At 38.5% G+C, this 24,062-nt stretch overlaps 2 protein-coding genes across 2 annotated transcripts; one reads left to right on the forward strand and one right to left on the reverse strand.

Moving 5' to 3' along the window:
- The first annotated feature begins 83 nt into the window (after nt 1–83).
- pigf (phosphatidylinositol glycan anchor biosynthesis, class F) lies at nt 84–7,279 on the forward strand. The gene is made up of 6 exons (XM_082151423.1): nt 84–302; nt 551–800; nt 1,682–1,773; nt 1,855–1,971; nt 3,897–4,005; nt 6,805–7,279. Exons 2-6 carry the CDS (start codon nt 573–575, stop codon nt 6,916–6,918), a joined length of 660 nt encoding a protein of 219 aa, XP_082007549.1. The 5' UTR covers nt 84–302; nt 551–572; the 3' UTR covers nt 6,919–7,279.
- Nucleotides 6,984–22,908, reverse strand: rhoq (ras homolog family member Q). Its single transcript, XM_082151424.1, has 5 exons — nt 22,413–22,908; nt 21,797–21,855; nt 10,536–10,700; nt 8,015–8,110; nt 6,984–7,845 (listed from the first exon to the last, which is right to left on the reverse strand). Exons 1-5 carry the CDS (start codon nt 22,552–22,554, stop codon nt 7,690–7,692), a joined length of 618 nt encoding a protein of 205 aa, XP_082007550.1. The 5' UTR covers nt 22,555–22,908; the 3' UTR covers nt 6,984–7,689.
- Nucleotides 22,909–24,062: the final 1,154 nt, after the last annotated feature.

The raw sequence follows: 24,062 nt of genomic DNA on the forward strand, positions 1-24,062 counted from the left end.
TTAGAATATTTGATTATGGTTTGGAGTAGTATATTTTTTTTTGGTATGTTTTTGATCGTTGGCAGAGAATGTCGTTGGTGACTTCATTTTCCCGGAAGTAAGTTACACGGGAGTCATGTTTTGTAAATAAACTGTTCACATATATTTGCAGTCTCTAGAAAGGTAAAACTTGAATTTGTTCAAATTGTTCAGGTGCTGGAGGAATCTGGTGATCCATTAGTTTATAAGTTAATTTATTGGATATATAAGTTACAACCAGGGCAGGCAGGCACAACACTCCACTGGTCAGTCTTTACTTAAAAGTAAGTTGAATTAATCATTGAATTAATTGCTCGTTTTAGTTGTATATAATAGTGTCCTTGCTATTCTAACATTTCCTGGAAATTATGCTTTTATTGCCAGTCTCATTATCACGTTGGACTCTTATCTGTCTTTCGTGTCCTTTCTTTGACCTTATATGAAATATTTTGAAAGACACGCAAATGGCTTTAACATTTCTTTTGCAATTGTTCATTCATCCCATTCATTTACTTTCATTATTCTTTAACAGGTACCTCCATTTAACTTCCATAATGTGGGATGTTGAGATCAGGGGCATGGCATCTGCTCATGCCATTATTGCCTCCTCCATCTTCATGGCAACTGTGATGCCTGCTGTGTTTTTGGAAAACTTCTCTGTTTATGGGACCCACATGGTTTGGCTGTATTGTGTGGCTGGATCTGTTGCTGTGGTCACCATTGCAGTGTTTTGGCTTCTTGGCATCAGCCCACCAACAAAGAAAAACACATTGAGCTACAAGGTAGAGATGGGCAGAACATTCTCCAATGATTTGCAAACATAATTGATGACTTAATAGAATGAGCATTAAAGTCAGCATAAAACAGAAATTGCGATAGTCTTTTATTCCCTATAAGGTGGTGCAGGGATGATTTCAAAACCCAGAAGATTAATTCGCATCTTGTTCCTTCAAGATTTTCCTATGGGTTTTTATGGGGTTTTTCAATTTATGAGTAAAATAATGTCTGTGGTAAACATAAGATGACGATACTTGGACGTTTTATTCTACAACGAAAAATTACACACACTCAAACTCCAAATTTTCTTATCTAGGTACTTAATAGGAACGTAACAGCTTCAAAATTTGCGTTATCAATATGTTACGTTCGGTTGCTTTGAGTGTGTGGTACGTAACAGTGCGTGTTATTTAAGTTGTAGAACAAAATGTCCAATTATTGTCAACTTATGTTTTCCACAGACCTTATTTTACTCATAAATTGAAAAAAACCCTATAGGAAAATCTTGAGGGAACCAGTGGCGAATTATTCTTCTGGGTTTTGACATCATCCCTGCACCACTCTATTGTGATGTACCGGTATATAAGAGTGAAACGGCTTCTTTGAACAAGAAAAAAAATGTAGGGCGGGACTTGATTTTGTCCATTGGGAATAGATTGGATTGTTGTTGCTTGCTTTTGCTATGATCTCATGTGAGTGACAGTTTGTCCCGCCCTCACACCAGTAAACACGTCATCAAAGAAGAGAAGAGATGTCGCTGCAATAAAAAAAAAATTATGTGCATGGATAAATCATTTATAATAAATACTGCAATATTCCATAAAAACAAGAGATGTCATTTTTGATTTCATGGTGGCTAAAGTTTCATTTGTTGTTTCATTCACAGATCAACAGATTGTCCAGATCCTGTCTGTACTTTCTACTGTCATGCCTCTTTTTTCATTCTGTGGTGGTAATGTACGGCGCACCTCTGCTCGAGTAAGTATTACATGTTTGTTTGTTTGTTTTGCGTCCAGAAATGTGAAATACCAGATGTATAAGTCACATGTCATGTTGCAGGTCTGCCCTGGAGACGTTTTCTCTGGCCGTGCTGCTGTCCACACTCACTACATTGAGATGTCTCTGCATACTGGGCCCTAATGTACAGGCATGGATCCGGGTTTTCAGCAGAGATGGGTAAATGCAGGATAAACTCTACATAAACCACTTGAATCACTGCTTGCTCCGTTTACGGTGTGGAAGAGGCTTTGCTGAGCAGTTTGTGTTATTGTTTCAGTGGCTGTAATCCACTAGATGGAGACCTTGACCAACTTTGACAAATGGGTGCAACAGATCTCATTGAGTTTCACAGATATGGGATTATTGTAGGATGAACGCCTTCAATATAAAGTAAATGATGCAATCACAATGCCTCAATCCCCATTTATGAGCAACTAGAGTTGAGTGTGGCTTAATGCTCTGATGAAATCCTGCAGGTCGGGGCATGAGCTGGGTCTGGTCCTTTCCCATTTTCTAATTGTATATAATTCAGCGTTTAAAGCTGCATTCCGTAACTTTTTATATTGTGTTCAAAATTTACAAAATGTATATAATGAGCGAGTATGAATCCATTTTCCAAACCTTGTTTTTTTTTCTTATCCTGAATCACTACGGTACACCTATAACAAGTGTTTATATTCTGACTATTTTAGACTGGTTCGGGTCGTACCACTGCGGAGTAGCCCAGTACCTGTGTGACTCGTCATAGACATAAACAGAGAGAAGTAGCTCCGGCTACAATATTCTTCCGCAAGATTCATGCGGTTCTGTTTATTAACCGCTAGAGCGCCAAAAGTTACGGACTGCAGCTTTAATTAATAATATCGTTAAAGCTTCTCTGTAACGTTTTAGCTTAAATTATCTAAAGCTTCACATTGACTGAAGTGTTTTGAAACAAGACCACTGGACGTTTGTACTATAATTTAGTGATGTTCCAATGGTATGATAGTCAGAGATACTGTGTGTTTGTACAGCTGCAGTATCTCAGCTTAAACTCTGCAGGAAATTTATCTCTCAGATGTAAATATTGAGCTGTGTCTGTTTTCAGCGAACATTCCAGCCCGTTCTCATCCCAAGGCGTCATATATTGACGCTTTTGACATTTCGTCTACATCGAACGCACATGGCACCCTTTAGCGTCAATATGAGACGCAGATAGAAATGGGCCAGAAGGCGCCTCCTAGCGGTCTAACCCTATCCCTACACTACACCTAAACCTACCCATAACCGAACAAAGCTCTGTGCGTCTCATATTGACGCTAAAGGGTGCCATGTGCGTTCGATGTAGACGAAATGTCAAAAGCGTCAGTATTATGACGCCCAAGGATGAGAATGCGTTGAACATTCATAGTCATCTTCTATCCTACATCACTACACTGTGTAACAGCCAAAAAGCCTCATATTTTATAACCTACATATGGTATTTTAAGCTAAAGCTGTCCATTTTTTTTTTTTTTTACCTTTCAAAAGTTTAGGCTTTTTTTTTATCAAAAGATACAGTAAAACCTTAATATTGTGAAATATTTTTACAATATAAAATAACTGTTTGAAAACTATTTTAAAATGTAATTTATTCATGTGATGCAAAGCTGAATTTTCAGCATCATTACTCCAGTATTCAGTGTCACATGATCCTTCAGAAATCATTTTAATATGATGATTTGGTGCTCAAGAAACATTTCTTATTGTTATCAGTGTTGAAAACAGCTGTGCTGCTTAATATTTTTCTGAACACCATGAAACCATTTTTTTCAAGATTCATTGATGGCTTAAAAAGTGAAGAAAAAAAAACAGCATTTATTTGAAATATAAATTTTTTGGAGCAACATAAAAGTCTTTAATCTCACTTCGGATCAATTTAATGCATGCTTGCTTGAATAAAAGTATTAATTTCTTTAAAAAAACAAAACAGAAACGTACTGACCCCAATCTTATGTTCATATAAACACTGCTTCTTTTGATATATGGTTAGTTTGCTACATTGTGAGCAACGTTTCAGCTTTATTCATTTTCATTTGTTAGCAATAGCAGCAATGTTATGATTAAGCATGTGTCATTTTCAGGGCGATGTCAGTGTGGGACACCTCTCTTCAGATTACCACTGGCTGTAGTGTGATTGGGGCCTGGCTGGGAGCTTTCCCCATTCCTCTCGACTGGGACAGACCATGGCAGGTTAGTGTGATGACACTATTGCAACTGGTCTCAGAAACTCCTGTAATTTTAAAAGAAATATGTAATTTAGCAATTAATGCACATGCTTCTGGCTCATTGAGACATGGTGCTCAAGTGGGTGATGCAGGTTTGAGTCTGGCCTGCAACACACCCCAATGCATCTCTCTTCCCCCCTGATGATTTCATGTGACTCTCCATTAAATTTGGCTAGTAAAGCAAAAGCCACTGCAAACTTTGTCGCTCAATGAGTGCTATAATATATAGTTATGCTCAGTACAGAAAGCAGATTTCTGCCGTGGCAGCAGAATTGCAGTACAGGGTTCCTTGTTTTAAAATTCAGAAAGGAGGAACATGCCAGAGAAATCATTTTGCTTTGTATAAATATTTTGGTTTTGCTTTACTTATGTTTATGCTGTCTATTTATAATGCATGCAATTAAATCAAAATGCAAAATAACTTTGGCTTCTTACTCAGCCGTTCCAAACCTGTGACTGACCTTCTTCTGCAGAACACTAAAGGAGACACTTTGATTAACTATTTTTTTGTCCATTTAATGAAAGTCAACGGGGTCCAATGTTGCTGGACCCCGTTGATTTTGATTAAATGGGCAAAAACCATAAAAACATAATTACATTTTGTTCAGACACATGAAACTTGCTTTCTTTTATACCACAATCACATCTATATCTTTATTAAAGGACATTTATCTCAGTATTGCATTATACTAAAGATCATTGTCAAATAGAAAACAAATAATGTGTTGTTAACAATGAGAGCCTTTTTAGACAACATAGACATTCCTCAACCAATCGTGCAGGACAGCCATAAACATGTTTTGTTGGCATAGAAGGACTGTGCTGGTACTTCAATTATTCATGTGTTGTACAGACATTGATCAGAGGCCAGTGTTTGCCCTCGTTTTGCCCTCAAAATGTCACGCTGAAGTCTCCCATGTGTGCTTTCTGACACGCTCTATACACACAGATGTCTAGACGAGGCCAGAGAGATGAGACTGACTCATTACGGGAGTGAGGAAGCTGTAGGGAGGGGAGTGAGGTTGGCGTAGACCCGCTGATGATTCCTAAACACATGATGATGGGATTGTGAGCTAATGAGAAACTCTGGGGTGGTTGAATACTGATGCTTTTCGCACAGACTCGCTCCTTCTCATTGCCATGACACTATATATTGCAACCCATATCATCATAGTCTTGAGATAATTGAATAATCAATCTTGCTGACATTTTTTTAATTCTGAGCCACTCTTCATATCTTCAGTCATTTATGAAGGGATCATTTATGAATGGAAGAAATCTCACTCTGTAAAAAGACTGAAGAGGATAAGAAAAGGATGGATAGTGTTTATCAAATATTTTGTTGCTATTTTTCCAGATATATGTGTGTTATGTGAACATACTTGGCTATACTTGTGAGGGCCAAATTTTCTCACTTGTATAGTTAAATTTTTTGTGACTAGTGAGGACATTTTATTGGTCCTTACTAGTTAAAAAGACTTATAAGGTAGCGGTTGGGTTAGGCCATAAAGAATATTAGCCTGATATAAAATCGGTGGAAGTCTATGCAGTGTCCTCACTAATATAGTGAAACAAACGTGTGCGTCTTAAAATATTAATATACACACACTGTTCAAATGTTTCATGGTCAATTGGGAAATTAATGCTTCTATTCAAAAAGGATTCATTAAACTGATCGAAATCGACAAGTAAGTTCTATTTCATATGAATGCTATTCTTTTGAACTTTCTATACATAAAGAATCACAAAAATATTTGTAGTTTCCCACAACAAACAAAAACAACAAAACTTTTCAACACTGACAACAAGAAATGTTCCTTGAGCTCCAAATCATCATATTGAAATGATTTCTGTAGGATCATGTGACTCTGAAGAATGCTGAAAATTCAGCTTTGTAATACAGGAATGAATTACATTTTAAAATATAATACAAATAAAAACAAGTTATTTTAAATAGTAATAATATTTTGCAATATTACTGTTTTACCATATTTTTTATGATACTTTTCAAAAACAAAAACCTTATTGACCTCACACTTTTTAATGGTAGTGTATATAGTTTTCTGTTAAAATATTTTATGTCACTTAAGTAGTATAAAAGTATTATTTTTCTTCAAGTTAATATAACAGAAAAATAATTGCATATTTTAAAATGTTTTATGTGCTAGACTGAAATAAGTTATTTAAAATCTATATGAAGAAGCAACAAGACTAAAAACAAAAGAGACAAAATATTAGAAAAACTTTTTTTATAGTCAGTAAGCATATTGCGGCAAGTCATTCAATTTACATTTTGTATATCCACTGCACATTTGGCATCAACAGCAAGGTTTTAATCTTGAATTAGGTGCACTCATAAAACCATTGTGCCTTTTGATTTTTAGATTTGCATTCCATATATCTACTATTTATAAAGGCTTTTTTTGTTTTGTTGCTCACAATGTGCTGGAAGCTTTAAAGACCACTCGGACCACTCCACATATTTGCATGGACTGCAGGAAATTCATTAAAAAGAAGATCAACTTGATCATATAAAGCAAAAATTCAATATGCAAAGCAGTCGACACAGACCTGAGCGGCAAGGCCACCAATACGTAACGCTCAAAACTCTATGTTAAAAAAAGAAAGGAAGAAAGCAGTCTCAAATACAAAAAAATTTGGTTGGTAAAACACCACAGTGAATCTGTAGAATTTGCAGTCAGTCACTTGTGCTCCTGCAATATGACAGTTTTGATCTCTTCGTTTTTGTGGCTCTTCTGTGCAGGTTTGGCCCATTTCCTGTACCCTCGGGGCAACTACTGGATTTCTGACTGGCCTCGTCGCTGCCCCTGTCTGGATCCACTGGCATCGCAAACAGCTCACCTACAAGCTTAAGTGAGGACACAAAGGACACACTCACAGGCCACCAGAAACTTGACAGAGAAAAAGATCCAGGCTTGAGTAAAAAAAAAAACGACTGTCCACCCCACTGCGTTCTCCAAATCAAAGAAAAATGACTCTGAGGTCACATTTACAACAATACAAATCAAATGTTTTTTTGTTTTTTTTGTAGAATAGATATTTCATTTGATGTATGCACATAATGGCAGTATATTTATTTGATAATTCCCCTCTTCCTTCTTGTATATAAAGCCAGTTCTGTCGTGAGACATTTTGTAAAAAGCAACTGTTTTGCAACCCAAATTGAGATGCTGAGTTTCCCTTTTTGAAGTTAAATAAAGTCTTACTTCTGTAAATGACCGAAGGGTTTGGTTGTGCTGTTTAGGCTTGTCTGGGTTTCGTACTAGTGCTCGCTGAGCCAGACACGGAAATACAGTTCGATTGTTCTTAGCCATTAAAAAGGGTGTCTCAGACATCTTTACATTTCTTTCATTGTCTATTCTCTGTGCTTGTACGTTCAGCAAATCATTTTGTTGTTTTCCTTGTATCCCATCTCAAAGATTAGTGTTCTTGTGTCATTTCTCCCTGAAGAATGTGTCTTTTTGTCATTTGCCCATAACTTGGACTGTACAGCACCATCGTTCATATTTCACAGCGTCCATTGGTTCTCGTTCCTTTAGTTCAGAAGTCAGATTGTAATCTGGATGGTTGTCAATTGGTCACCATCAGGCCTTGCGTTCTTTCACTTGGACGCCCCTGAGCTGGTGTATCATGTGATGAGGCAGCAGTTGATGCAGCGTGGGCCCAGTCTTCGCCTGAGCGTGCCTTTCTTCGGAGCCAGAATGGCTATAATGGCCTCGTCGAACACAGTTTTCAGACCTTTCTGCGTCAGTGCGGAGCATTCAACATAACAGCAGGCACCAATCTGGAAATGCATAGAAAATTAAGACATCATTTTAGACATGCACTATTCAAATCACGACGATGTGCTGTTCTTTTCACTTTCCCTTTGACCCATGTCTGAGTTCTCTCGCTACAAAGTTTCAGTATTATTTTAAACTTGAGAAATAGGAAGTATAATTTTCCCCTCTCACCTCTTTTGCTAGCTTCTGGCCCTGTTCTGTCACAATGGGCTTCTCCTTAACATCGTTCAGCTTGGCAATAGTTTTGGGGTCATCTCGTAGGTCAATCTACAGCCAAAAAAGTAAACGGAGAGAGAAAGTTACAGTTAAGTAGGCTCCACGTGAGGGGTTAACTGTACAAGAACGGTGAATGAGATTGTTTTTAGAGCAGAAGGCTCCAGGAAATTCAACCCAAGACCAGATGGTGGCATGCGTCTACAGACTTCCCCTTTCACCTAAAAAGTACCACCGCAGTGGTCTAGGAGGGTCTCCGCCTTCCCTGTTTCGAATTAAAATTCCACTTCATCTAAGTTTGAGTTTTTGCCAGCTACTCTCGACAAAAAAAAAACTGCTCTCCATACATCCACTGAGGTATTAGCAAAACCACTACACAGCATTGCACTTCCTTCACATCTTCCAATTAGACACATGGGACACAAATGTAAAGGTTTCCTTTAAATTTGTCAATGTTCATTGGCTGGTTACCAGCAGAAGTAAAGCTTTGTAGGGTTGCATGATATAAGGAAAAAAATCTAAAAAATTTGGATCAATATGGCTAGATAATTATAATTATTATTATTAATAGTAGTAGAAGGAGAACCAAATAAAAAAAAATATATAAAAAATACTTAAAATAAGAAATATTACTCAACATTTCACAAAAAATAAAACAAGAGTATAAGCAGAATATAATTATTACATTTTAAATTACACCTGTAAAATTACAATACTAATATTTATAGCAGTCTTAATTTATTCATTTTCAAACATTAAACTTTTAACTCTTAAAGCTTCCCTTTATTATGAGAAGACTTGTTACGTGTTGCATAATGAGCTGCTCATGTCATTCTGAAACATGCAGCGCATATTTATTTAATCAAATCACAGCCTTTGTGATTTGATACAGCTCACTAAATTATATTACGATTTCAGATTTATTTCAATTACTCATGTAGCCCTGGTTCAGGGTCCTTGTTCCCATGACTCTCTCTGGCCCCCTTTCGTATCGATTGCGCTGTATTCTGTATTCATCTCACTTCTGTGGTTTGATTAAGACGGGAATGGAACACACAGCAATAAATATGACCTGACAGGACTAGGGCTGATGACAAACCCTCACTCTCAACACACATACATGGGATATAGTAATCACCAACACAATCATAATAAGCCGTTTGAACAATTTCATCGACCATGTGTCATGAACACTTGATGACCGGACCTTTTACGATAGGACACAATTCATTATGTTCAATCCATAATATTACCACAAATATAACCACAAAACTACATTCTCACAGATCATACATATCTGTAGCATCAGTAATTCTGACAGTCAACACAAAATGAACAAAACCAGACAATGTGTTTGTGCTATCTTTGGAATAGTATAACCTATAGATAATTAATATTTAATAATTGTGTATGCTTGTTTAGATTACCTTTTACCATCCATTTTAACACTCAAAAAGTTAATCTCTGAAAACACAAATAATCTAATAACATTGTTAAATGTTCAGCAAATCTCAAAAATATATGTATTTTTATACTGTACTGTACATTATAGTTTTGTGATGCTGAAATTTGATTGTAGCATTTTAAAATGATTCTTTTTTTGTTTTTAGGTGTTGTATTATACATTTATTTAGATAACATTCTTTATAATGAAGAATTCCAATAAGAAGGCTTATCGGTATCAGATAGAATTTTAATTATCAGTGCATCCTATAATACCGTACCAAGTCAAGTCAAAATAATTTTTATAGCGCTTTTTACAATACAGAAAATCATGATGGTAATACTTATAATATTCATGCCTTTGTATTTAGCAGATTAGAACGGGGCGATAATAAATTGTGCAATGATACAAGCAATCAATCAGTTTAGATATGCTATATAGTATATATCGCCCTGCTATAGCAAGCGAGTGCACTATATGTATGCGGATAAAGTTTGACATGCATCCAAATTTCTATAAAGAGTCAGGTGATAATATAATTACATTTGCGACCAAAAAATAAATAAATCAGGCACTTGAGACTTGCTATATAGTATATTGCTTTACATAAGGCCCTGTTTCCATCTGGTATTAAGATGCGTTTTGGGCGACACTAAATACAGGTGGAAACAGAGTATAAAATGTTTGAGTTTGTCCACTTGCAGAGTCGAAAGCGCATTCAACCGGATTGCTTTCGGAGTGGAAACGCTCATGTGGTTGAATGCGTTCGAACAGCCACTAAAGACCGTCTACTCTTCACCTACTGAACGAATGTGTATTCATTGCGGGATGTGTTTTTGGATAGCGCACTTGTCAGACGGGATTTAAACTTGGGTCAAGGTGATAAATGGACAGGACACCAATATAGCAACACTGTAGCATACTAGTGTTCCGAATGTTTTTGTTACAAATTTGTGCACCGTTTCACATACAATTACAAAAAGAAGGCAGTATACTATATAATACTGTGCCGTTTGTGTAGCAAAGTGTGTAAACCTGAGTGCCGATGAGCAGGTAAGGGACGTTGGGCGCGTACTCCTGCAGCTCAGGGACCCACTCCTCTCTTACGTTCTGGAAGCTGGCCGGATTCACCACGGAGAAGCAAATGAGGAAGACATCTGTCATGGGGTAGGACAGGGGTCGCAGGCGATCATAGTCCTCCTGTCAGACCAGAGGACACTGGGTAAAAACAAGCACAGAGCCTTCTACTGTTCATAAGTCAACAATGTTTTTTTTTTTTTTTTAAGCATCAAAAGTTCAGAAACATTTACTTCAGTAAAATACCCTAATATGAATTCACTTTGAATACAGTGTCATTTCCTTCTCCACAAATCTTAACTAATAGCATTCACCACTGTATTGAATCAGAGTCCACAAATGCTCTACATTGGAACATTATCAGCAATCACTTAAGCAGCAACCAGAAATTACCCGCTGACCCTAATGATCGAGCAGAGATTAATATGATTTAGATTATGACTCGTGACCCATAAATCCATATTTCACTCAACAGCATTTCCTCCATCTCCTCATTCGTCCTTTTAAACAGCCCGAGACATCGACATGTCCTCTGGAAACCAGAAACCCCAGACACTACAACAGATAAGCCTGGATTTACAGGGGACATGTGACTGATATTTTTGGGAGCTTGTTTTTTTCCAGCGTGTGTTTGTGTGTCTCCACACGCAGTGTGTGTGTGTGTGTGTGTGTGTGTGTGTGTGTGTGTGTGTGTGTGTGTGTGTGTGTGTGTGTGTGTGTGTGTGTGTGTGTGTGTGTGTGTGTGTGTGTGTGTGTGTGTGTGTGTGTGTGTGTGTGTGTGTGTGTGTGTGTGTGTGTGTGTTAGTATGCAATCATCCATGGTTATTCTTTCTAACGAGAGTGTGTCTAAACTGTAACAGCATGTGCCTCTGGCCATGCGTTGCAGTACAAACATATCATTTGCAACAGGCACCACTCAGGAACAGTCTTGAGCTTCCAGAAATGAAACCTCAGAAATGTGGCTTCAGAGATTAATTTACCATGACGTCTCTCATCTACTGTAGGAGCACCTTTGCATCTGAACCGCGAGGGATGTTACTAACAACTGCCGACTTAAGATTGCGAGTGAAAGTACTTCTGCTAGTTTCTGTAACTTGGAGTTCAGGGTTGCATATGCCTTTATGTGCGGTCATATTAGAGAATTTTTAGTGAAATTCTGAGGGCGTTCACTGTCTATTGTTAATAGTGTAGAGATGTATAAAGCACAGCTCACACAGAAGTCACTTCCAGCTTTCTGTTGGTCAATGTGGCGAATTCGTGGGACCAACTTAAACACAAACGAAATCTGTGTGGGAATTCATTTTTACCCTCATTTTGGCCACAAAATTTCACTGAGAAATGGTACATTTAACCTCAGCTTTAGGGTAGGACGTAGGACACTGGGGGAAAGCTCACTTTTAGCGATGTCAAATACGCACTCACTCAGTACACACAACACAGCCAGACAGTCGCTCATCCATCAAGTAGATTGGCGAGCGATATAAACCTTCTGTTTTTACTTGCAACTGTCAATGTTTCAAGGCCAAATGTGCTGTTCTGTGGCTGAGATATGAACCTGCGATATATAACCTTTAGAATTACAGCCGAAACGGTTTGCTACTGCTGTGGGGAGATCGTCCTGTCCCTGACAAATCAGGATTTGTAGCAACATAACCTGATAAAACAAAGTTGAGCAGGTGCATCTGTGGTGTAAGTGAGACTGTTGTGTCAGTGTGTGTCGCCCCTGTGGGCCGACTGCGTTATAAATACACTCGCTGCCCATCCTTTGGCCTGTTCAAACATTCTACAGGGGGCAGGGTGGGAGGGATGGTATTATTTACAGCTGGCCTTTGCCAAAACTGAATGTAGAATAAGCCAACACATCATCCACCCACGTCTCCTGCATATCTCCTGCTGCTACCACCAGAGAACACACATTTAACACAAGTTTATGTCCATGTTGGGAGTCACTAATGAAATATAGAGATGCTACTAACGTAAAGGTGAAATGTGTAATTTCCAAGCCACCAGCAGCACCAAACAGAATTGCAATCTTTTTGTTCAAAAGGCCCAATCTGGTTGAAGAAGACAACACTGGATCAAACTACTACCTTCTGTCCAAAAAATGGCAGATGAGTGGAAATTCATTATTTTTACAATTATAATGCCTTTTGCTGCTGGAGAGAACTGGGAGTAGTAAAGAAATATGAAACTTTGTTCGTTTATTGCACAGGGTATACCGGCATTGAAATGCTTATGACATCAGATCCTGGAGTACTCCCAGCTCTGCACAAATCACACACACGATTCAACTCATCTGCTTGTGAGTAAAGACTACAAGACCCCAGATGGGTGTGTCAGATAAGAGAGAAATTAAAAAAATGTGCAGTGTTGGGTGTACGCCAGGACCATTAAAACTGCAGTCATTTAATCAACTTAGCAGCGGTCTTTTTCAATGGCTCAGGTTTGACTCATATTTTGAGTAGTTTTCACTACATAGGTTTCTACTGTAGCATCAAAAGTCAGTTGAGATTAAACAGACTGCTGGCTTGTAACGAAGCTAAATACATTTTGATTGTTGCCTGTGAAAAGCAGTTGATTAAATAGGTTTTTATATTAGTGCTTCATTCCCTTGAAAACGCCCTGTGACGGCTTATGATCCAGAGCTCGTTAATAATGAAATATGTGACATTTCTAGGGAAAATGTATGTGTGTGCGCGCGTATACCTGTGTGTACGTGAGTGCCCTGCTCTTTCGGGAGCTGAGGGAAATGGATTGAAAAAAAGCAAGACAGCAATCGAATGCAGTGAACCTGGAAACACCCTTCTCTGCTTCCATCATTACCATAAAGCTCTCCCTCCAGCTGATACCACTGACAACAGACAGCCTCTGAATGCACATTTATCCTGGAGTATGAATACAGTGACAATACAGTCAATTGTGCACAGCTTCTCCTCCACACATAGTACTGTAAAAGACAACTGCTTCTGTCCCTTTTCTATTCTTTGCTTCTTACAAAAGCATATCTGATATGGGATGGAGGAGGACTATCAGCTGTTTGTCATCTGTAATGAGATGCCTAGTCACTAGCAGTTGTAATGGTCATGTATTTGTCCCGAACTGTCACGGTTCGGTGCATACAGTCAGACGACGAATACAGTCGGTCACAGGCGATCCACAATCCAATCCAGAAGGGGGCATGCACAGTAATGCCACGCTGTTTGTTAACCGCCTCAACCGGAAAAAGAGCTGAAGAAGAAGAGACGATCATGCACCAATCCAAAACAAGAGTTCATATGGCATGCAAGAGCTTGCTAGTAGCCTATACGCAGAGTTTCAATACATTTTTGTGACTTCATGGAAATGAAACCGGGACGGCTGAAAGTGGCATCCTGTTTTTTTCTTTCTTTACTTTACAAAAGCACAATGTTTCATTTTAATTGTGAGTACACAAATAAAAAAACGTTACGGTTTCAAATGATGTCTTACTCTTATCTGTATGACCATAAATGACGGAGTATTTCAAGTTGTTTCCACTGTTATAATGAGATAAAAATCATATGGCATTGTGCCGATTTGTGTTGTCGAAGTTTCACTACAGTCCGGTGATGAATCCGTGTCCCGGAAATGGGAAGCGTCGGGTGCCGCTCTTCTCGGAAGTAGGCTCTTAAACGCTCATATTTCTTAAAAGCGTAATATTGAACTTTGTGCATCCGCCATTGTCACAGCATGTTAATGAACTCTAGTGCGCAAAGTACCAAACTGTATTAAACAGTGACCCCAAAACCAAGGTACGTATTGAACCGTGACTTCTGTGTACTGTTACACCCTTACTAGTCACTGTCCTTTACTTGCTTCAGACATCCGAATTATATATGCCTTCATTCTACTAAGACACACACTGGGTTTAAAATACATTTGTGTGTTGGAGTTAGGGTTGCAAAATCAGAGACAACCATTAAAGCACCTGGTATATTACTACTCTAATGTATAATATATGTTTTATATCAGCATCAGTCAGCATCTGGAGTAATATATGCTATACTGTTCGGTGTTCCAACCGTACAGTGTTGATTGTGTCTGGTTTTATTGCAGCACAATTTACAACATTGGGCTAACAAAGCAGGCATCCATCCATCCATCACTCAGATTGCAATTGCCTTGCCCTTTTCTTTTCCCTCAGCCCTTGACTTTCAGATCAGATTCCAATCTGTCTGACTGTACAGTGTTGCTGTAAGATTCCCACAGAGAGAGTGAGAGACCAATATGGTACAGAGAGAGGGGGAAAGTGTTTTTACACTGCTTTTCCTATTAAACATTTATCTCAAGAGCCCCTCTGCTCTCCATTTACTGCATGTATGCATGTCTTCCTGTACTCCTAATTCAATCAGATTTAACCTCAATGTACATGTGTGAGTGACAGACCATAAATTCTGAGGTACATCTTTGTCTGTCAGTCTTCTGTATAATAAGTATGTGAATGTGTGTTATGTTTATCTGTATGGATTTGCTGTGGTGACATAAGTGGGTCAATCTGCAGTTGATAGTCTCTTTGCTGTTAGCACCTCATTCCTTACATAAGACAACAGGAATCAGAGAGAGAGAAAGAGAGAGAGAATGAAAAATCAGCAAGCTAAAATTACCCACGAGGCCCACTTATGCAAGTTGAAGAATAAAAGTGGGAATGTAATGGTTGGGTGATTTTCCACAGTAAGTTTTATATTCAGAAAGAAGGGGACTTGAGGAAATGAAGAACGAAAGAAAGAAAGAGGCTCCTCTGCCGTTATCCATTCCAAAGAGAATAATTCATGGCTGTGTTTACTCAGATTAATTGAAGCTTGCTGTGCGGTACAGCAAATAAACACACACACAGGCGGATTACTCAGCCCAGATGAAGCTCAGTCAGGTCTTTCCTTTCACATTTCCTTCAGGAGTTAAATCAGACTCTAGGCAGGTGCTTCAGAGGTGGTTTCCTGCACCTGGGACAACGACCAAGTAAAAAAAACCAAAAAAACACCAAGGTGGTGTTGAGCGAGGTGGGAGCAAATATGGTCTGTAGGGATAGACAAAATATCAGTGACCTTATTGGCATCGGTCTGCAGCTACGATCCATAATGTGGCAGAATGCTTGGTCTCACTCCATTGGCGCAAACATCAAATTCATGTCTCTGACCAGGCATTTTTAGTCGCGTTTCCACTGTCGGGCCAGTGCGAGCCAGGGCTTTAAACGGGTTGTGCCGGGCTAAAAGCCCCGGGCCTGTAACACCGAGCCCAAAATCTGCTATGTTTCTACTGTCGGGCCAGAAGCTCCACAGCGCTTCACTAAAACACGCCCGTAACACGCCTCTCTGGAACAACGTCACACTAACCCATCTTTTCACCAACAAATGGAAGTTTTATCAGAAAACTAATCAGAAAGAAATCACTGGAAACAGCGTGATCGCAAAACAAACATGATAAAAGCGACCGTTTGCTGGCATTTTTGTAGTTTACTTGAATATTTCAAACCTAAGCATCGATGTTTTTCCACAGGTTTACAATAAAAAGTGATACATTGATCATAATGAATTCATTTGTGTCAAAATTGCACATTAGTCACACAGAAATAAAGTGGTTTCCCGTTAGGTCTATTTCACAAAAGAAAGAGGACACACTTAGCCTACTTATTCAGTCGAGGCTGTTTCTGTTTATTTGGCAGTTACAGGACATATTTACATCACATTTAGAAAGAATGATAATTTCTACAAATATGCCACCAGAAATACAACCCGAGGAGCTTTAGCACTCTCTCCCAGTAGCCTAGTTATATTTTCAGTCAGATAAACAGAGGAAGCTCCCGAAAAAAAAGTTGCTTTATTTTATGATAGTCCGGTATAAAGAAACGAGACGTAGGCTACTGACAGATAAATTAAAAACATGATTGTGATAGCCATTATGATTTGTCTGATTTCTTCAAGCGTTCATATTTAGGCTACTATGTTTACTATGGTAATGGTTAGCGTGCATAGTCTTTTGCATCGCGTATAAATATTTCTACCTTATACGGTGATCAGAATCCACATCGGATCACAAACAGAAGGCATTCAAACATAATAGTGAGTTTTAAGGGAAATTATTTTAAAAGTCTTTAATGCTGACAGAATCATCCGGCACTGCCGTCTCCAGGCTCAGGTAAACCCCGCCTCTGTTCGTAACCACTCCTCTAGCCCGAGCTGGCCCGTATAACAGTGTTGTGCAAGTGGAAGCACATAATGAAGCGTTACACCCACTTTGGACCAAGGTATTCGGCGGGCCTGGCCGCTGGCCCCAAGGAAGCCCCTTATAATGACTGACTCTGGGACTGCATCCTCCTACCTACCACTTTCCTTTGAGGTCAGTGAGTAAGCCATACCTGATGGTACCATCACAATGATACACACACTCAATAACAAGAACCTTCACTCTCTCTGTACCGCTGTGGTGGAATGCTTCCATTCAAATCTTCAAGAAATGGTCGCTTCTGTGAGCAATTTTTTTTTTCATAATGATTACAAATTATCCTTTTCTCTTTACAGCAATTACACTACTTCTTTAGCTTTTATACTGTTCTGATTTACTCTTGAAATTCCAACCTAGGCTTAGATGGTAAAACATGCCTCTATCTACAATTCTGCAAAATTCTAAAACTTACCTATACATAAAGTGTATAGTTAACTAAACATACCTAAACAATGAACCCAGAGAGCCCATGTCACACCCCATTTATCTCTCTGCACTGGCTTCCAGTTACGGCTTGCATCAAGTTCAAGACTTTGGCGCTTACCTACAAGAATAGCAGTCCCAACATAAAAGAAATGATCAAAGTCAAAATTTCATTCAGTGCAATTTGTGTGCTTTTTCAGTCCTGTCTCCACTAATAAAAGACATAAATGTGTGTTTGTGTGTGGTTCAAACTCAATGTCCTTCTTTCATTCCAGAAATAGACTCCAGTAAGAATTCAAAGCAGTTGTGAATAAAAGGAACATATTATGTGAGCACTTCAAAAGTATTAACAATTGTATGGTTTAAAATCCCTTCTAGTTATCTGGCTGGTCATGAGGTAGACCGAGCCCCAGAAAGGGCAAAAGGCAGTCACACTGGGGTGGGATTGAAAAAGCAATGCAGACTGCAGCTGTGCTTCACATCTGGGGCCCCAGTTCCCTCTCTGAGTCTTATCAAGAGCCTGTCAACTCAACGCCCTGTTAAAACATCACCCAAGAGAATAAAGAAAAAGGTGAAGGACTGAGAGAAGAGGACGAAAGATCAGGATTAGATGGTTGAGACGGAGCTGTGAGACAGATGTCAACATCTAAGAGTTTGCCCCTTAACTGACACTATCCAGCTTACTCTCTGACTCCTCCTGAGGCCATTAGCATGTCAGGACCAATCAGACGGAGAGCCTGTGAAGACATCCAACTGACATGTATCTGCTTATGAGCTAAAGGCCTCTTGCTTGAAACTATTTTTAACAGCTAAAACAGAATGAACATCTGCCTATTCTTCCAATATTGCTACCATTCACTGTTAAAAGTGTGCCAGAAAACTCTCCTTTCACTCCTCCCAGTGAGGTTTAAAATACATGGCTATATGGAGCACACACTCATTGACACACATGTCTGAGAAGGGCAAGTTACCCTTTGTCATACAAAGGGAATTCTGATGAGGTCTTTTATCTAGTCAACGCAGAACAGAATGTTTATGGAATATATAAATTGGAATATTGTAGTCAAGTGCACAATAATACTGCTGGAAAAACTAATTATAGATTTGAGATGCCTAAAAGCCAATTCACACTGCGCCGACAGACGCCGTCAGTCACCAGATTACAGCACGTCACTTCTCAGACATTCCAAGACCCAACAAACGGCGATTAAAACATTTTATCGGCGAAAATGAGAGCCGACCAAAGGCAATAGGCGTAACGCACACTTATCTGACCAAACCCGATGAAGTGTCTTTTGCTGTTGGTGCAGTGTAAACTGGCCTTAAAATTATAAACAGCTAATTAGATCTTTCAAACACTGCTCTGCAGAAAGCATTTTATTACTTTCAAACATTTCAGGTTCAAAGAACTAAAATGTTTGGCAACTAAAAGACACTATTTTTTCTGATATAGTTACATATATATAGTAATATAAATACTGGGCCCAAAAGTACATGACATTTCAGTGGAATGTAATGACTGAAGGTTTTGATCTTTCTTCGTGTGTGTGTGTGTGTGTGTGTGTGTGTGTGTGTGTGTGTGTGTGTGTGTGTGTGTGTGTGTGTGTGTGTGTGTGTGTGTGCTCAATCAATCCTGGACATGTGCAGAAGGTATAGGGCCCTATGATTTCCGATATGCAGAAAACGTAAAATGAATCACAGAATCCACTCATAAAAGTAAAATTTACAGCAAAACACAGAATGCTCACAGAACTTTTGGATGAATAAATCAAAAGTAGGCTGTACATTTAATCAAACGGCAACATGAGCTAGCGAGTGTGAATATTAAAGCGCAAAAAGACTGCTACTGAAATCTGAAGTCTGCATGTTCTGTGTGTCTCTGTAAATGAGTGCCGCAGTTTCGTTTACTACACATATACTCAAGCATGCAAATTCCAATGCAAATTTTTTTAAACAGACAGCACAATTTCTAAAAATAAGTTATTTATCAGCCCTTATTATAAAAAAGAAAAAAAGATTAAACTGTTAAAGTTTTATGAATTCAATTGATTAGACATGGATTTTGAGTATTAAAATTTGTATTAAACCATTAAAATGGAATTTGGGAAAGTTTCAGAGCACCATAAATAATCATAAAAGTAGTCCATGTGACTCATGCTTTACAAAGCCATGATAGGTTTGTGTGAGAGACAAACTGAAGTTATTAACTCAAAATCCTGCTGGACAGTGATGGTTACCATTCGGTTTCGCTGTATGGAAAAAATCAGCTTGGCTGTGGCACCATAAACATTTTCTTTTGCGTTCAGCAAAGGTTTCAAAAGACATGAGAGTGATTAAATGATTTTTGGATTTCTTTAAGTCTGTCCTGAACATCAGCTTTACATTTAACCCTCTTTCCTGTTCTTCAGCTAAATGAATCCTCTTGATCAAGTGATCGGTCATGGTTTCTGTACGTTACTAACTGGTGCCAGCTGTTGAGAGAGGCTGCATGTGGGAAGGGTTTTCTGTGTTTGAACTGCTTCAAAACTAAACCCCTCCACTTGGCCCCCAGTGACACTTCTACACATCTGGCCCACTACTCACATTTTTTTTGTCTTTTTAAAAGATGACACTCAATGGAAAAAAGCCAACTGAATCAGATGCACTACTCCACTGTTTAAGAGCTTCAAAGTGGATTTTATCTCATGGATTTGTTATATCCTGAAGTCCTGGCCATAATTTTGTCTGTTTGATCACCATTAAAACAGCATGAAAAAAATATGAGGATTTTGTTTTCTATATATCAGATGAATTAAACTATACTAACACTACATGGCAAAATTAATTTAAATCAGCCATCTTTAACTGTTCAAATGAAATTGTCTGATGCTTATTTAATTGTAGAATGGCAAAGAAAGTTTCACAAGACATGAAATCCAAAGTAAATAAATCATTCATCAGAGATCAAATACTATGAGATATTCAGCTTTTAACAGTTCAAGCCTGTACCGCTTCTGAATTATTGGCCCTGGGCGAGAAGGCATCAGGCTTAGAGTTCAATCTACATTTACAGCAAGGCTTAGTAGATTCATGCATACCGACACATAGTGCACTGTTGTGGACCACAAAACCAGTCACATGGGTAAATTTTTTGAAATTGAGATTTATACATCATCTGAAACTAAATAAATAAGCTTTCCATTGATGTAGGGTTTGTTATTATAGGACAATATTTGGCCGAGATACAAATATTTGAAAATCTGGAATATGAGGGTGCAAAAAATTGAAACATTGAGAAAATCACCTTTAAAGTTGTCAATGTTCGCGATTGCAGAATGAAATTTACAAAATATCTTCATGGAACATGATCTTTACTTAATATCCAAATGATTTTTGGCATAAAAGAAAAATCGATAATTTTGACCAATGTATTGTTAGCTATTGCCACAAATATATCCGTGCTACTTGTGACTGGTTTTGTGATCCAGGGTCACATATACTTAAAAGCTAAATTCTAGACATGGACATAGGCTGCATTCAAATAAGCATACTTCCCTACTGTAGTGGCAAAAAACACGATGGGAAAAGAGTTGCCGCTAGCGTGTCAGAATTATTCATAAAAAAGGCTAGTGTGGCCGACTACTTCCAGTGAGATTCTGAAGTGTGCATCCAATGGAAACTTTACTATCCCATGAGGCTAAGAGGCTTTGTGAATGGAAGTGAAGCGATGCAACTGAACTGTCATGACAAAGACAACATGATGAAATTCATGTTCAATGGGGTAATTCATTGTCCGGACACACATTCACACTATATAAAACATTCTTTTTGTGAAGTAGTTGGTTATTCAAAAGAAGTACCAACAAAGAGAGTATGAGATTTAGGCAAAGCCTTTGCCTTTCAGGATACAGGTTTTAAAATTCCCGTTTATACTGCTAAAACTCCAGATACTTATTTCTTTAGACTAGACCACCTTGGAGAACAATTGTCAAAGGCCATATGGCAACTTACGATCTTTTTTCAATGATCACTTTCAACATCTTGGTTAAGACACAAAAACAGAGGAAGTAAGATTTCAGATTGCTGTTTCATTCCCACAGCTTCACATGTTGATCTTTCCTCTGAGAGTCACCAGTGTGTGTTCACCTGTTGAGTTTGGCAGAGGCTTGGTGATGAAAGGGACAATTCACTCAAAAATGAAAATTCTGTTATCTAACCCTCACACTTATCTTGTTCCAAAACCATATGCTTTTCTTCTTTCGAGCACAAAAGGAGACAGACAGAATTTCATCTGTTTCCATATAACGAATACGACTGAGACTGCCAGCCTGACTGACATCATCTTTTTTTTGTTCCATAAAAGAAATTAATACGGGTTTGGAACGACATGACATGAGAGTGAGTAAATGATGACAGAATATATTTCTGGAGGAATGATCCCTTTAAATCAGATGCATATGATGCCAAAAAGACTCTGAATGGATTTGAACAGGCCACCATGTACTTTTCCTGTATTGATCGAGTTACTATTGCTAATGAAAAAGCCTCAGGCCAATGAGAGAAGAATGGTTTAACCCTACCTGTCCTGCAGTGTCATACAGCCCCAGCAGGTACTGTTTTCCCCCAACGGTCACACTCACTGAAAACAAAATCACAAATTATTATTTTAAATAGGATGACGCTTTCATTTTGATTAAAGAAAAAGGCTGTTTCTTTGTTTTCTCTGTTGATCTTTGAACAAGTTAAAGAAGAATGCAAATCGATGTTCATTTCTGATCAGGTGAAAGAGGGATGCAAATTTGTTTTATTTATGATCGAGTGAAAAGGATACTCAGTTTGGTTTTATTTATGTCTGTTCAAGTAAAAGAGGGATGCACATTTATTTTATTCATTTCTCATCAATTCAACAATTTGGTTTTATTTAAGTCTAATCAAATGAAGAAGAAAGTAAATAGTTGATTTATTTCTGACCAAGGGAAACGTAATGAATCGTGCCATAAGGATGCAGATGTGCACCAGTTGCATCCTCAGCCCACAGGTGGTTTCCATTATAGAAACACAAGCGCAACACAATGCAAGTGACTTCGAGGTGTTGTAAATACCACTAAATAAACGTTAAATACATTTATATATCAAATACACACTGAAATATTGATTAATGGTCATTATGACCCAGTAACACGCTGGTATATTTACCTGCATAATGATCAAAAACAGTGGGCACATATTCCTCTGGAAAGGCGTCGTTGGCATAGCTCATCAGTAGACAAGTTTTTCCAACGGCGCCGTCGCCGACAACCACGCATTTCAACATGATGCTGCCGGTTCCGTTTGCCATGACGATAATAAAACGCTTGAATTAACCATCTTCATCTGCTAGAGATATATCCCGCTTTATTAGAGCTCCCGTTAGGCGTCACCGCCAGCAGCAGCGCCGCGCTCGGTCTGCTGAAATGCCATATCCTCACCCCGCTTCACAAATTTGGCACTGACTGAGGTGTTCCCCCTTTAAATACTGGCACACGCCGAGCGCGTGCCGCTCCAGCGAGATGGAAGCAAGCGATAACTTTCGCGTTGTAAAGACATCAACCTGAAAAGCGCGTGCACAACACTATACGCCCTCTCCGCTGTCCCACTTTCCCTACTTTCCAACACCAGTATCACCTCCTCTGACTCTTGAGCCCAACGCGGATTGACTAGAGACATAGGCGGGGTAATAACTCTGGATCAAGGGATCAACTATAAAAATTGTTATTAGCCTATGTCTGAATCAACCAGCGTGATTAAACATAATAGCCTACCAGTCTGCATCTTCTGGATCCGAGAGTCAGACTGAGACTAATTCCCCCCATTAAAAGGGATGGAAGTTCAGGAATAAAAAAAGTACTTCAGAAAATTACGATTTATTGCTATTTTCCAAACATATGTGGCCTCAAATAATAGGCTACATTTGCAGTAATACAGTATTTGTGATTCAAATATTGTATGCCAATTCACTCACTGTCTCGGTTGTCTGTATCACTCATGATCAAAACGATTTAAAGGATAAATTATTGTGATTTAGGTTAAATACGAAATAAATTGTTTTTATTAACTGCTTTAATAACATTTGTTTGCTCCGTAATGTTTTAACACTGGACTTATAGCCTACTGACAGCAATTTATAATATTTGATGAAACATGGACTTGACTATAATTTGCTTGCTTTTGGCAGAACGGGGTTTTATTAGCTAGCAGTTGGTGTTCTTATTTATAAGTTTATAAGTTGTTGCTATCACAAGTCATATTTCGTTTCTGCACTTTCTAGATGATCCCTAACACCTGATCGCAGTCCAATCAGCTGGAAGCGGGCAGGCTGGTCAAGGATGCGCTGCTGTATCACTTTTGACAGCTACTGCAGGAGTCACGTGACCAAACAATTACCTCATACCTTGTGAGTGAGTGTGTGCGTCTCTGTGCTCTGTGTGTGTATGGATCTTGTGTGGGCGCGCACCAATAAAACGGTGTGGTGCAGACGCGCCCATTCGCTTTGACATCACTGTGTCTGTGCAGATTCTCTTGTCAGAATAATTGTATTTTTAGATTACTGAGCAACATTTCATATTTTTTGTGTGTTGAAAATTTCTTGGGGACTAATGAAGAGAAAAAAAAAATAGGCTACTAGGAAAACACAAATTTATATTAACGATTTTTACGGTTGCTCCCATTGTGTTAAGCTATTTGTTGCACAATCATTTAAAACTAGGAGTTTAATGATTCATGTCACAATAAGACATTTTCAGGAATATTTAGATTTAATGATAAAAAATCGTATTCCTAGCTGTAAATTTCCAGATGCAATGTTGC

The sequence above is a fragment of the Leuciscus leuciscus genome (genome assembly GCF_965113295.1).
Source record: "Leuciscus leuciscus genome assembly, chromosome: 21".
NCBI classification, from domain to species: Eukaryota; Metazoa; Chordata; class Actinopteri; order Cypriniformes; family Leuciscidae; genus Leuciscus; species Leuciscus leuciscus.

Coding starts and splice junctions, on each gene's coding strand:
- pigf (XM_082151423.1), top strand. CDS start 573: ATGTGGGATGTTGAGATCAGGGGCATGGCATCTGCTCATGCCATTATT. Junction 801..1,681: donor AAAACACATTGAGCTACAAG/GTAGAGATGGGC, acceptor TTTCATTCACAG/ATCAACAGATTGTCCAGATC. Junction 4,006..6,804: donor ACTGGGACAGACCATGGCAG/GTTAGTGTGATG, acceptor TCTTCTGTGCAG/GTTTGGCCCATTTCCTGTAC.
- rhoq (XM_082151424.1), bottom strand. CDS start 22,554: ATGGCAAACGGAACCGGCAGCATCATGTTGAAATGCGTGGTTGTCGGC. Junction 10,701..21,796: donor TGTATGACACTGCAGGACAG/GTAGGGTTAAAC, acceptor CTGGTCTGACAG/GAGGACTATGATCGCCTGCG. Junction 7,846..8,014: donor GCCAGAAGCTAGCAAAAGAG/GTGAGAGGGGAA, acceptor ATGCATTTCCAG/ATTGGTGCCTGCTGTTATGT.